Genomic DNA, 15024 nt, shown 5'->3' with positions numbered 1-15024 from the left:
TGTCGCCTGCAAACTTGATGATCCTGTGGTTTTTGATTTATGTTAATCCCACAAACTAACATTACATTTTTATTTATATAGATGTGGTTTTGCGCATGCGCTATGGAGTCTTTTGGGGTTTTTTTGGCCTTCTAAGTCCCTTCTGTTGTGTTTTCCAGTGTTTTTGTGAGTGATGGTCACTTGTTGGCCTGAGAAGTGTATTGTGTCCAAATTTGGTGTCAATTCGTTCTGTGGTTTTTGAGTTATGTTAATCCCACAAACTAACATTACATTTTTATTTATATAGATGTGGTTTTGCGCATGCGCTGTAGCGTCTTTTGGGGATTTTTTTTGGCCTTTTAAGTCCCTTCTGTTGTGTTTTCCAGTGTTTTTGTGAGTGATGGTCACTTGTTGGCCTGAGAAGTGTATTGTATCCAAATTTGGTGTCAGTTCTTCCCATGGTTTTTGAGTTATGTTAGTCCCACAAACGAACATTACATTTTTATTTATATAGATGTGTTCCAAACAAACCAAAAAGCAGCCTAGCTGCAAGCATTTCCTCCAACCACCTTCAACCACAGACATTGAAAAACTTGAATTAGTACCTCCCTTCAACCGGTTTGCCTTCTTTCAGGAAGCGTTTGGCCCCTTTGAGTCCTAATAGTCCCGCCAACTTCTCCCTGCTCAATTTATTTGTTGGTTATCGCCGTATTTATCTCTCCGCTCTATCCAAATAGATGGTTCTTGTTTGCTCGGATGTTTCAAACAACACAATCCTCCAATTCATGCCCTGTTGTTTTTTACCCGACTCGCGGACTTACATTTGTTTTCCCGGGTTTAATGTTCCTTTTTATTCCTCTCACTCTGGCAAGACTTCTGCTGCTTTGGAAAGGAAGACATCTTCCCTTTTATAGCCTCCTGGATTCTGCTCATTAACCACACCGGCATCCGCCTGGACTGCTTTGTACACCAGGTCTATTTTTCCCTAACTCCATCAGTGTGCACATTTGGGCATATTGAGTATTTGTGCCGAGTTTGGTCCAGATCCATCACTGTTCGAGTCCGCAGTGATCTCTGGGTGTAGGTGAACTACAACTCCCAAACTCAAGATCAGTGCCCACCCACCCAGTGTTTACTATTGGTCATGGGAGTTCTCTGTCCTAAGTTTGGTTCAGTTCCATTGTTGGTGGAGTTCAGAATGCTCTTTGATTATAGGTGAACTATAAATCCCAGCCACTACAACTCCAAAACTCAAGGTCGGTTCCCACCAAACCCTTCCAGTGTTTACTGTTGTTCATGGGAGTTCTGTGTGCTAAGTTTAATTCAATTTCATCATTGGTGGAGTTCAGAATGCTCTTTGATTATAGGTGACCTATAAATCCCAGCAACGACAATTCCCAAACTCAAGGTCGGTGCCCACCAAACCCTTCCAGTGTTTACTGTTGGTCATGGGAGTTCTGTGTGCCAAGTTCAATTCAATTCCATTGTTGGTGGAGTTCAGAATGTTCTTTGATTATTGGTGAGCTATAAATCCCAGCAACTACAACTCCAAAACTCAAGGTCGGTGCCCATCAAAACCTCCCAGAGTTTATCGTTGGTCATGGGAGTTCTGTGTGCCAAATTCAATTCAATTCCATCGTTGGTGGAGTTCAGAATGCTCTTTGATTGTAGTGAACTATAAATCCCAACAACTACAACTCCAAAACTCAAGGTCGTTGCCCATCAAAACCTCCCAGTGTTTATCATTGGTCATTGGAGTTCTGTGTGCCAAGTTTGGTTCGTTTCCATCGTTGGTGGAGCTCCGAATGCTCTTTGACTGTAGGTGAATTATAAATCCCGCCAACTACAACTCCAAAACTCAAGGTCAGTGCTCACCAAACCCTTCCAGTATTTACTGTTGGTCATGGGAATTCTGTGTGCTAAGTTTGGTTCAATTCCATAATTGGTGGAATTCAGAATGTTCTTTGACTGTAGGTGAATTATAAATCCTAGCAACTACAACTCCAAAACTCAAGGTCGGTGCCCATCAAAACCTCCCAGTGTTTATCATTGGTCCTGGGAGTTCTGTGTGCCAAGTTCAATTCAATTCCATCGTTGGTGGAGTTCAGAATGTTCTTTGATTGTGAATGATGGTCAGCTATAAATCCCAGCAACTACAACTCCAAAACACAAGGTTGGTGCCCATCAAAACCTCCCAGTGTTTATCGTTGGTCCTGGGAGTTCTGTGTGCCAAGTTTGGTTCAATTCCATCATTGGTGGAGTTCAGAATGCTCTTTGATTGTAGGTGAACTAAATCCCAGCAACTATAACTCCAAAACTCAAGGTCGGTACCCACCAAACCCTTCCAGTGTTTACTGTTGGTCATGGGATTTATAGTTCGGCTGCTTTGATCTCCTTGAAACGAGCACAGGATATGTATTTTCCTCCCTATAATAAAAAAAGGAGCCGGCCTCCCCCTTCCGCTAACCAATCCCGATCTTTCCAGATGCAAAAGGGTAAGTGGTGGCTGCTCGGCGCCACCACTTACCCAGAGACAGTGCGGACAGCTCAGGTTTACTGCAGCTGACAACCAATGAAAGTGGTCTAATATATACTGTCGTCTCTTGCCCTTTAAATCCTGTTTTGGAGATAAAGATAAATCGGCAGCCCCTTCCCTCTCCCCCCCAAGTGCATCAAGATGCGTTGAGCAAAGCGCGCAAGTAGTTGCCCGGCGCCACTGGGAACGAAATGGCCTCCGAATGCCGAGCGGGTGCCACATTTACTTGTCAATATGTTTTGACAGCAGGAGCAGCATAGATCCAAGCTGAGCTGAAAGCCAATGGGTTGGTGTTGCTTCACCTGATTCGGAATCAAGGTGGGCGACTACCCTGAACACACAGATTTTTTACTAATTTGGGAAATTAAACAGGGTTACACATGGATAAGAGGCGTTGGGAAGGGTCTCTAGGTGCAGAATCATGCCGGAAATCTTGGAAAGCTGCTCAAAGGTGGGCAATGGCATTCGTCCCTCCCTTTGTGTCTCTGCATCTGCCATCCAGCATGTCAAAATAATCCTATTTTTCTCCAGAACTCCTCTCAAAATCGCAACAGGAAGTGACACAACATCACCATTTGCTTTGGAGGTCGGTGAGGGTGCTTTTGCGCATATATTATCTATATAAATAAAATATTATCTATATAAATAAAAATGTAATCTTCATTTGTGGGATTAACAAAACTCAAAAACCAATGGACGAATTGACACCAAATTTGGACGCAAGACACCTAATGTATGTCCTTCACTCAAAAAAATTGATTTTGTCATTTGGGAGTTGTAGTCGCTGGGATTTATCAAACAATGATGATCAAACAATGATGGATCTGGACCAGACTCTACATGAATACTCAATATGCCCAAATGTGAACACTGGTGGAGTTTGGGGAAAATAGAATTTTGTCATTTGGGAGTTGTAGTTGCTGGGATTTATAGTTCACCTACAATCAAAGAGCATTCTGAACCCCACCAATGATGGAATTGAACCAAACTTGACACACAGTTCTCCCATGATCAACTGAAAATACTGGAAGGGTTTGCTGGGCATTGACCTTGAGTTTTGGAGTTGTAGTTCACCTACATCCAGGGATCCCTGTGGACTCAAACAATGATGGATCTGGATCAAACTCTACAAGAATAGTCAATATGTCCAAATGTGAACACTGGTGGAGTTTGGGGAAAATAGAATTTTGACATTTGGGAGTTGTAGTCGCTGGGATTTATAGTTCACCTACAATCAAAGAGCATTCTGAACCCCACCAATGATGGAATTGGACCAACCTTGGCACACAGTTCTCCCATGACCAACAGAAAATACTTGAAGGGTTTGGTGGGCAGTGTCCTTTGGTTTTGGAGTTATAGTTCACCTTCATCCAGAGATCCCTGTGGACTCAAACAATGATGGATCTGGATCAAACTCTACAAGAATACTCAATATGCCCAAATGTGAACACTGGTAGAGTTTGGGGAAAGTAGAATTTTGACATTTGGGAGTTGTAGTTGCTGGGATTTATAGTTCACCTACAATCAAAGAGCATTCTGAACTCCACCAATGATGGAATTGAACCAGACTTGGCACACAGTTCTCCCATGATCAACAGAAAATTCTGTCATTGGTGGTGAGGGGGCGTGGCGTGAACGTGTGGGGCGGGGTGGGGGAGGGAGAGGGTGTGGCGTGGCGTGATCGTGTGGGGTGGGGCGGGGGAGGGAGGGGGCGTGGCGTGAACGTGTGGGGCGGGGGAAGGAGTGGGCGTGGCATGATCGTTTGGGACAGGGCGGGGGAGGGAGGGGGCGTGGCGTGAACGTGTGGGGCGGGGCGGGGGAGGGGGGCATGGTGTGATCGTGTGGGGCGGGGTGGGGGAGGGAGGGGGCATGGCGTGATCGTGTGGGGTGGGGGAGGGAGGGGGTGTGGCGTGATCGTGTGGGGCGGGGTGGGGGAGGGGGTGTGTGGCGTGATCGTGTGGGGCGCAGCGGGGGAGGGAGGGGGACGTGGCATGAACGTGGGGAGCCTGGGGGGGGGGAAGAAGAAGGAGGGTGCATTGAAAAGAGAGCGTATGGGAGGGTAGGGGCTAGGCGACAGAGGATGGGGGCGTGGCTTGCGCGGAGGGTGCATTGGCCGGCCGGCCATGTGCACGTGCCGGGGACTTGTGGCGGGGCGCCTTTGCGCATGCTCAGTTGTTTTGTCTAATTGTGAGTGTGTTTTAATGTTGTTTCAGAATTTTGAATAGATTTGTGCATACCTTGTGGGTTGAGGTATGTGCATGGTCAATTTGGTAACTTTTCGTCGGGATTTTTTTTTGAGTTTTGCTGTCCCTTTGGACGCCCTTTCTCTTTTTATATATATAGATATTTATTATTATTACTATTACTATTATTTAGACCTCTCTTTTAGCACTAAATATTAATGGTATTGTATTGTCAAAGGCTTTCATGTTTTCACTGGGTTATTTTGTAAGTTTTTCAGGCTGTATGGCCATTGTTGGGAAGCATTCTCTCCTGACATTTCGCCTGCATGTATGGCAGGCATCCTCAGAGGTTGTGAGGATGCCTGCCATAGATGGAGACAAAACATCAGGAGAGAATGCTTCTCGAACATAGCCATGCAGCCTGAAAAACTTACAACAACCCATTAATGGTATTAAACAATATTTCCAACTCCATAGCGTTCCATCAATGAGGCACCGTATTAATATGCAATATCTACCAATGAAGGAGACGTTTTGTTTTTCCCCATGATGACAGGCTCCAGGCCTAGGAATGCCATTTGGAGAAAGACAGATCCTTCAAGGATCCCAGCTTCATCCTGAGCTCCATCTGGTCTACGTTGAAAGGGTGGTGTTGCACCCGTCGCCATCCGTTTGGGTTTTTTTGGGGGGCAAGATCTGCACGGAGCAGGTACACAACGCCCTCGCCGCCTGCCTGCCCACACGCCGCCACCGCCGCCATAAAAATAACAAATGGCGTGTATTTGCGCGAATGTCAGAGTTATGAGTTTATTTTGTAATGATGTGCTCCTGCCTTCATGAGGTAAACTGGCCGTGGCAGAGGTGTTATTAGTAATATGGACCCGGCGGAGCAGAAAGCCAAGTGACCGAGAGATCAGTGTATCAGTCAGGGAGAGGGCAAATGGGAAGAGACAGCGGGGAATGAGAAGGGAGACGCACGCGGCGCTTGGGCCGAGATTAGAGGAGGGAGAGGCCGGCGGTCAGGGCCTCCTTCGTTCCTGGGGAAGGGGCTCCGGGGGCCTTTGTACCTGCTCGCAGGGCGTGAAATGCCTTTCTCCTCAGACTTTCGGTGTGTTTCAATGGAAGGGCAAGGTCATTGCGAGCTGGGTTCCTCCCCTCTTTGCTTTGAAGCATATACAGTGTTCCCTCACTTATTGCGGGTGTTGTGTTCCAGGACCACCCATGAAAAGTGAAAATCCGTAAAGTAGGGACACTCCCTCCCTCTCTACATATATGTATATATATTTACAATCTCACGTCAGCAAGTAGGGACACTATATTTATATATATTTACAATCTCGCAACAGCAAGTAGGGATGCTATATGTATATATGTTTATAATTTCACGTTGGCAAGTAGGGACACCATATGTATATATGTTTACAATCTCGCATCAGCAAGTAGGGATGCTATATGTATATATATTAACATTCTCGCGTGAGCAAGTAGGGACGCTATATGTTTATATGTTTACAATCTCACTTCAGCAAGCAGGGACACTATATGTATATATGTTTACAATCTCACTTCGGCAAGTAGGGACGGTATAAGTATATATGTTTACAATCTCACGTCGGCAAGTAGGGACCCTATATGTATATATGTTTTATATGTTTACAACCTCACGTCGGCAAGTTAGGGATGTTATATGTATATATGTTCACAACCCAATACTGTACTGTATTCAGCTCCAATATGATCTTCAGCCGTCTTCCTTGGAGTATATCTTCACCTTAGTAACAAGTCTTTATTGTGTGAATTGAACAAAGAAATGTTTATTTATGGATTCTCAGGCACACAAAGCATATTGGTTACACAGTATTCTCTTCACAGTACTTCCTGGATATTGTTACAATCAGATTTTATTATTATGAACACATGAAACTGTTACTATATAACATTAGAATGGCTTATCTTATGTCATCTTGGTTTAGTAACTTCTTTCACAGCCGGAGACATATAGCTCATATTTTTTTTAATGTCCACTCTTCTGTTGTCAGTTAGCTCCGCCCCTTTTTCCTCCTAGCTCTTCTGAAATGGATACATTTCTACTGTTCTCTGTTTTCTTTTGGAAATTCTGACTTTGTTGTTGGTTTAGAAAATGATAAATACAATAGTTCAAAGATGGAAACTCAATTACTCACGGTCTTATCTTCTCCCCCTTTTTTAAATTCAGGTGCTTGGGAGGGAGGTCTATACTTCCAACAACCAGCTGGGCGGGATCCAGATCATGCACAACAATGGGGTCACCCACACCACCGTCTGTGACGACTTCGAAGGGGTCTACACCATTCTGCTGTGGCTGTCCTACATGCCGAAGGTACTGAGCCCATTTCTCATGTCCCATTCAGGGGCGTTCAGCAGTTTCATATCACCTCCCTGCCCTTTCCTCCCCTTCCTCATCTCTTTCGGAAGGCACAATCAAAGCACTCCCGATAGACAGCCTCTGCGGAAAAGCCTCGATCACATTCCGAGGCAGCTTATGCCACTCTCCAACAGCTCTTACTCTCAGGAAGTTTTTAATCTTTTCAGTCGAATCTGTTTTCCTGCTATTTGGACCCATTGCTCCCTTGTGCCTTGGTCTCTAGAGCAGCAGAAACTCAGTCCTCCCCCCCCCCCCTTCCTCTTCCTCTTCCTCCTCCTCCTCCATGGGACACCCTTGAAATCTTGAAAAATGGTTCTCCTGTTCCCTCTCAACCATCTCTTCCCCCCAGCTAAACATCCCCCAGGAGGAAAGAAGAAGAGAAGGAAAGGAGGGAGGGAGGGAGGAAGAGAAGGATGAAGGGAATGGAGGGAGGAAAGAGAGAAGGAAGGAAAGACAAAAGGAAGGGAAGGAGGGAGGAAGAGGGAAGGGAGGGTGGGAGGAAGAGAAGGATGGAAGAGAACGGAGGGATGGAAGAGAGAAGGAAGGAAAGACAAAAGGAAGGGAAGGAAGGCAGAGGGAAGGAGGGAGGAAAGAGGGAAGGAAGGAATGATGAAAGGGTGGAAGGGAAGGAAGAAGGGAGGGAAGGAAAAAGAGGGAGGTAAGGAAGGAAGAGAAGGAGGAAGGAAGGAAAGGAAGGAATGATGAAAGGGTGTAAGGGAAGGAAAAAGAGGGAGGTAAGGAAGGAAGAGAAGAAGGAAGGAAGGAAGGAAGGAAGGAAGGAAGGAAGGAAGGAAGGAAGGAAGGAAGGGAAGGAAGGAAGGCAGGGAGGGAAGGAATAATTAACGGGTGGAAGGGAAAGAGGGAAGGGAGGGGGGAAGAAGAGAAGGATAAAGGGAATGGAGGGAGGGAAGAGAGAAGGAAGGAAAAACAAAAGGGAAGGAAGGAAGGAAGGAAGAAGGGAGAGAGGGAAGGAAAGAGGGAAGGAAGGAATGATGAAAGGGTGGAAGGGAAGAAAGAAGGGAGGGAAGTAAATGGAGGGAGGTAAGGAACAGAAGGAGGAAGGAAGGAAGGAAGGAAGGAAGGAAGAGAAGGAAGGATGGATGGATGGATGGAAGGGAAAGAGGGAAGGAGGGAGGGAAGAGAGAAGGGAGGGAGGGAAGAAGAGAAAGCTAAAGGGAATGGAGGGAGGGAAGAAAGAAGGAAGGAAAAACAAAAGGGAGGGAAAGGAAGGAAGGAGAAAAGGAGAGAAGGAAGGAAAGAGGGAAGGAAGGAATGATGAAAGGGTGGAAGAGAAGGAAGAAGGGAGGGGAGGAAAAAGGGAGGTAAGGAAGGAAAGAGGGAAGGAAGGAAGGAAGGGAGAGAGGGAAGGAGGGAGTGAGGACAGCGGGAAGGAAGGATGAAAGAGTGAAAGGGAAGGAAGGAGGGAGGGAGAAGGAGAGAGGGAAGGAAGGGAAGGAAGGAGAAAGGGAAAAAAAGAAGGAAGGATAGGATGGAGAGAGAGAGAGATAGGAGGGCCTGAGAAAAGAGCCCAAGGGGCCACATCCAACCCCCGAGCCTGGGTTTGCCCATACCTGTTATAATGTGTCATATTCTATTAATATAATATTTGGAGGATGTACAGAATATCCAACTCCACATTGGCAGCTGTGTTTTCTGTGTTGTCTAAGGAGACGTTGCTCAAAACATAAGAGTATTTGAGAGCCATGGATAACAATCTCTTTCTTTCCCTTTCCCGCACCTAGAGTGTTTTCAGCCCAGTTCCAATGCTCACGGCGAAGGACCCCATAGATAGGATCATTGAGTTTTCTCCCACCAAGACGCCCTACGACCCTCGCTGGATGCTTGCCGGACGGCCCCATCCAAGTACGTACCTGTAGTTCGGCCTCTTGGTAGCATGGGATTGGTGGCTTCTGTTGGGTCATTTCAAAAAAGAAGAAGCATTTAACAAAGGTAAAGCAGCAACACAGCAGCAGTTTTAGCAGATCAGAAGCTTCTAGTGCCAGCAGTAGAGCTAATCACAAACAATGACACACAAACACAGACAAGGCAAAGGCTTCTCCTCTCATTTCTGGCTTCTGGAGGTGGTGCTCATCTCTGGCTTTGGGGGAGGTGCTTTTCTCCATTTTCAAGCCTAGGAGCCTGCATTGTCACCTCCTTGTCATGGAAGTGGCAAGATTGCTTGGAGTGTCTTTTTGCCTTTTCCTGCCAAAGCGGTACTTACTGATCTACTCACATTTGAATGTTTTCAAACTGCTAGGTTGGCAGGAGTTAGGACTCACAATGGGAGCTCACCCCTGTTGGGGGAATGGGCTTAACAAAAGACCTTCTTCATAAATGTAAACCAGAGTAACATATTAGCAAAAGCATGGCCCGACACACTGTGAGGCCTTCTCTCACAGACTAAGGCTTATCTCATACTGTGAGACCTTCTCTCACAGACTAAGGCCTACCTTACACTATAAGACCTTTTCTCATAGACTAAGGCCTATCTCACACTATGAGGCCTTCTCTCACAGACTGAGATCTACCTCACACTGTGAGGCATTCTCCCACAGACCAAGGCCTACCTCACACTGTGAGGCCTTCTCTCACAGACTATAGCCTTCATCACACTATGAGGCCTTCTCTCACAAACTAAGGCCTTCCTCACACTATGAGGCCTTCTCTCACAAACTGAAGCCTACCTCACATAGTGAGGCCTTTTCTCACAGATTAAGGCTTTCCTCACACTGTGAGGCATTCTCTCACAAACTGAGGCCTTCCTCACACAGTGAGGCCTTTTCTCACAGACTAAGGCCTTCCTCACACCATGAGGCTTTCTCTCACAGACTACAGCCTTCCTCACACTGTGAGGCCTTCTCTCACAGACTAAGGCCTAACTCACACTGTAAAGCCTTCTCACAGACTATAGTCTTCCTCACACTATGAGGCCTTCTCTCACAAATGAAGGCCTACCTCACACTGTGAGCCTTCTCTCACAGACTAAGGCCTACCTCATACTGTGAGGCCTCTCACAGACTAAGGCCTTCCTCACACTATGAGGCCTTCTCTCACAAACTGAGGCCTACCTCACACAGTGAGGCCTTTTCTCACAGATTAAGGCCTTCCTCACACTGTGAGGCCTTCTCTCACAAACTGAGGCCTTCCTCACACAGTGAGACCTCTTCTCACAGACTAAGGCCTTCCTCACACTATGAGGCTTTCTCTCACAGACTACAGCCTTCCTCACACTGTGAGGCCTTCTCTCACAGACTAAGGCCTAACTCACACTGTAAAACCTTCTCACAGACTATAGTCTTCCTTACACTATGAGGCCTTCTCTCATAGACTAAGGCCTACCTCACACTGTGAGGCCTTCTCTCGCAGACTATAGCTTTCCTCACACTATGAGGCCTTCTCACAGACTATAGCCTACTGTGAGGCTTTCTCTCAGAGACTAAGGCCTACCTCACAATGAAGCCTTCTCTCATAGACTAAGGCCTTCTCTCACAGACTAAGGCATTCCTCACACTGTGAGGCTTTCTCAGAGACCAAGACCTTTCTCCCACTGAGGTTTATCTCAGACTGAGGGCAACTAAGCTACAGACACACCTGCTTATATAGAACTGCAGCTTTTGCTGATTCATTGCATCCATTTAACCCTTTCAGTGCTTGACTCACATATTTGTAATTTAAAATGGTTAATTTTTTATTTTCTGACAATCTCGTCCCACGAATTCAAACTGCCAACCTTTGGGTCAGCAGTTCAGCAGCATAAGAGTTTAACCCGTTAAAAGTAAGGGCCTCACCACCTAACTAGCTGTCTCTCTGCAGCCACCTTGCCTCTCTCCATGCTCACGGGAGAAGAACACACTGGAGGACAGAGAGGGTTGCCATGTGGCCAGAAACTCTGGCTGAAAAGAGACATGTCTTTGAGAAGAATCAGTCTAAGAAACAGGAGAGAAAGAGAGAGACAGAGACCAAGAGGGCATCTATTTCCTTGATGAGGACTATAAACTTGTGCAGGATGTGGTTGCGTTCCAGCAATTTCTAGAAGCAGGCTTTCTGGCGACTTCCTTTTGGGCGATTTGTTCTCCGCTCCGTTCCCCGTCCCCTCGCTGGTAATTCATCCGGCTTGTCTCGATCTCGCATGTTCCAAATGGAGTGACTCCGCTTTTTAATTTAGTGGAGGCGTTAAGGGGAAAGCAGATGCTTCCCCGCGATAAGGTAAAGAAGAGATCTCCTAGGTGAAGAGTTAAAGCCGTTTATTAGGAGAGATAGCGCCGCGATATTCTTCAAACTGACGCTCGACACAAGGCCCGGAATCGAAACGATCAGCTCCCGGACTTGGGCGATGAAGAGATAGATAACGCCGAAATGGATGGTCACATTTTACGGGGGGGGGGGGGGGGGGGGACGACGACACGGGAAGCCGGGGACATTAGAACAGAGTGTAATTTCAAGTTTGGGCTTGATAAAACGCTTTCCATCCCAGCCCGAGTCAGCAGAGGTTGCCTCGCTCCGATCGCCACTTTTTAATTGCTTTTGCGCACGCCTCTGCCGAGCCAGGAGCCGCCTGTTCAAAATTATAGCATTGTAAAAGAGGCTGAACATGCTAAAAACGAACACGTTTGAGGCGGGGGGGGGGGGGGGGGAGGGAGAGGTTCTTTGGGGGCAATTGCAGACAAATCAGACAGGAGAGAGGCGTGTTAAGGACACGTCTGTCCTTGGCGAAGGTCAGGGGATGTTTTTCCATGGCTGCGGTCTGAAGATTCAAGAGGTCGAACCGTCCAACAAAGATGTCGCCTTGTCTTCTGCCCTGATGCAAACTCATAATTCTGCCTTATTTATTTATTTACTAGCTCGGGGATCCGGTGGTGCCCGGGCTACTTTACAAAGGCATTGTTTGTGCTCCAAATTGAGTCTAGATCCAATGTCAGCTGGGTTCAGTTGGTGCGTGTGAACTGCAACTTTCATATGCAAGTCCCATCGTCCATGGTCCATCCTCCTCCAAACTGCACCAGAATGTAGAGTGGGTCTTGAGGGTTCTGTGTGCCAAGTTTGGTCTTTATCAGTCATTGCTGTGGATCACAGTGGTCTCAGGAAGTAAGTGAAGGTACTGCAAATCCCATCATCCGTGGTCTGTCCTCCCCCAAACCGCACCGGGATGTAAAGTGGGTCATGGTGGGTCTGTGTGCCAAGTTTGGTCTTGATCAGTCATTGGATGAATGTTGCAGTGGTCTCAGGAAGTGAGTGTAGGTACTGCAAGTCCCATCATTCATGGCCCATCCTCCTCCAAACTACACTGGGATGTAGAGTGGGTCATGGGGGTTCTGCGTGCCAAGTTTGGTCTTGATCAGTCATTGATATGGGTCACAATGGTCTCAGGAAGTGAGTTAAGGTACTGCAAGTCCCATCATCCGTGGTCCATTCTCCCCCAAACCGCACCAGAATGTAGAGTGGGTCTTGGGGGTTCTGTCTGCCAAGTTTGGTCTTGATCAGTCGTTGGATGAGAGTCGCAGTGGTCTCAGGTAGTGAGTGAAGATACTGCAAGTCCCATCATCCATGGTCCATCCTCCAAACTGCATTGGGATATAGAGTGGGTCATGGGGGCTCTGTGTGCCATGTTTGGTCTTTATCGGTCATCCGTGTGTGTCACAGTGGTCTCAGGAAGTGAGTGAAGGTACTGCAAGTCCCATCATCCATGGTCCGTCCTCCCCAAAACTGCACTGGGATGTAGAGTGGGTCATGGGGGCTCTGTGTGCCAAGTTTTGTCTTTATCAGTCATGGGTGTGGGTCACAGTGTTCTCAGGGGGTGAGTGAAGGTACTGCAAGTCCCATCATCCATGGTCCATCCACCTCCAAACTGCAACAAGATATAGAGTGGGTCATGGTGGGTCTGTGTGCCAAGTTTGGTCCTGATCTGTAATTGATGGAGGCCACAGTGGTTTGTGGGAGCTGAAGTGTTTGAAAGTACTGCAAATCCCATCATCCGTAGTCCATCCTCCCCCAAACTGCACCAGGATGTAAAGGGGGTCAGGGTTAGGGTTATGTGTGCCAAGTTTGGTCAAGGTCTGTCACCCGTGCAGTTTGCAGTGGCCTGTGGAAGTGGCAGCCAATCAGAAAGCTGCCACATACACCTCCGCATACAAACATACATACATACAAACATAGAAACATTCACTTTTATTATACAGATAAAGATATAGATTTACAGTATTTGTTTTCTGCCCTTCTCACCCCGCAGGGGACTCAGGGTGGATTACAATGCACATATACATGGCAAACATTCAATGCCATAGACACACAACATATATAGACAGACACACAGAGGCTATTTAACTTTCCAGCTTCATGAGGGTATGCTTTGAATTCTGGCCACCGGGGGAGCTGTTGCTTCACCATCCACTTGTGACACCGATGGAGTACTTCCTCATTCTTTTGCATGCTGCTGGAGAGTTTTATGGCGTTAACCTAAATTTCCTACTTGACAGACGCAACTGTCTTTCGGGCTGCAAAGGTCGACAGCAAGCTAGACAAATGACCAAAAGCTCACTCCAACTCATGCTGGCTGACTCCCAACCACCTGTGCCACAACCTGGTCTTTTTTTACACGAGGGTTTTCATTAAATGTTTCCCCTGACCCACTTCCTGTGGACTGGATCTAGACACTTTGACTCCTCTTGATGCAGACCAAAATCCCGTTGGCTTTTTTTGCCGCCGCATCACATTGTTGGCTCATGTTGTCCACGAGGATTCCAAGATCTTCTCCTCTTCTCCTGACACTTTCCTTTCCCTCTTCCTTCTCCTTTGCAGCTCAGAAGGGCCAGTGGCTCAGCGGCTTCTTCGACCACGGCTCTTTCCTGGAGATCATGCAGCCTTGGGCTCAGACGGTCGTGGTTGGCAGAGCGAGGTACGTTCTTATCATAGTACGATTATGAAGCAGTGTAGTGGACTTCGGCCCTTAACACTTCTGTTGCTGTGTCCAGGCTCGGTGGCATCTCCGTAGGAGTGGTGGCCGTCGAAACGCGGACAGTGGAGTCGAGCATCCCGGCCGATCCCGCCAATCTCGACTCCGAGGCCAAGGTAGGCTTTGCCAAGAGTCAAAACATCCAAAGGCAACAGTTTAGGAGGTCCGAAGCTTCTTGAGCTTAGCAGTAGAGCAAGTGAAAACAGCAACAGTTTAGCAGGTCAGAAGCTTCTTGAGCCTAGCAGTAGAGGAAATCACAGCAACAGTTTAGCAGGTCAGAAGCTTCTTGAACCTAGCAGTAGATCAAATGAAAACAGCAACAGTTTAGCAGGGCCTAAGCTTCTTGAGCCTGGCAGTACAGCAAATGACAAAGCAACAATTTAACAGGTCTGAAGCGTCTTGAGCCTAGCAGTAGAGCAAATGAAAACAGCAGCAGTTTAGCAGGTTCTAAGCTCCTTGAGCCTAGCAGTAGAGCAAATGACAACAGCAACAGTTTTGCAGGTCCGAAGCTTCTTGAGCCTAGCAGTAGAACAAATTACAACAGCAACAGTTTAGCAGGTCCTATGCTTCTTGAGCCTGGCAGTAGAACAAATGACAACAGCAACAATTTAGCAGATCAGAAGCTTCTTGAGCCTAGCAGTAGAGCAAATGACAGCAGCAGCAGTTTAGCAGGTCCGAAGCTTTTTGAGCCTAGCAGTAGAGCAAATTACAACAGCAACAGTTTAGCAGGTCCGAAGCGTTTTGAGCCTAGCAGTAGAGCAAATGACAACAGCAGCAGTTTAGCAGGTCAGAAGCTTCTTGAGCTTAGCAGTAGAGCAAATGACAACAGCAACAGTTTAGCAGATCTGAAGCTTCTTGAGCCTAGCAGTAGAGCAAATGACAACAGCAGCAGTTTAGCAGGTCAGAAGCTTCTTGAGCTTAGCAGTTAGAGCAAATTACAACAGCAACAGTTTAGCAGGTCTGAAGCTTCTTG

General features: G+C 47.0%; 1 protein-coding gene across 7 annotated transcripts in view; it reads left to right on the top strand.

Annotated features, from left to right (window-relative positions):
* The window catches only part of ACACA (acetyl-CoA carboxylase alpha), a 219633-nt gene that overhangs the window by 171043 nt on the left and 33566 nt on the right, over positions 1-15024 (top strand). For all 7 annotated transcript variants that reach the window (XM_067472024.1, XM_067472023.1, XM_067472021.1 and 4 more), the window contains 4 exons: positions 6914-7057; positions 8845-8965; positions 13898-13994; positions 14071-14167. In XM_067472024.1, coding sequence (XP_067328125.1) covers positions 6914-7057; positions 8845-8965; positions 13898-13994; positions 14071-14167 — 459 coding nt within the window. The remainder of the gene's footprint in view (positions 1-6913; positions 7058-8844; positions 8966-13897; positions 13995-14070; positions 14168-15024) is intronic.

Source organism: Anolis sagrei, chromosome 11, assembly GCF_037176765.1.
Source record: "Anolis sagrei isolate rAnoSag1 chromosome 11, rAnoSag1.mat, whole genome shotgun sequence".
NCBI lineage: Eukaryota > Metazoa > Chordata > Lepidosauria > Squamata > Dactyloidae > Anolis > Anolis sagrei.
This window is presented reverse-complemented; position numbering and strand designations above follow the sequence as displayed.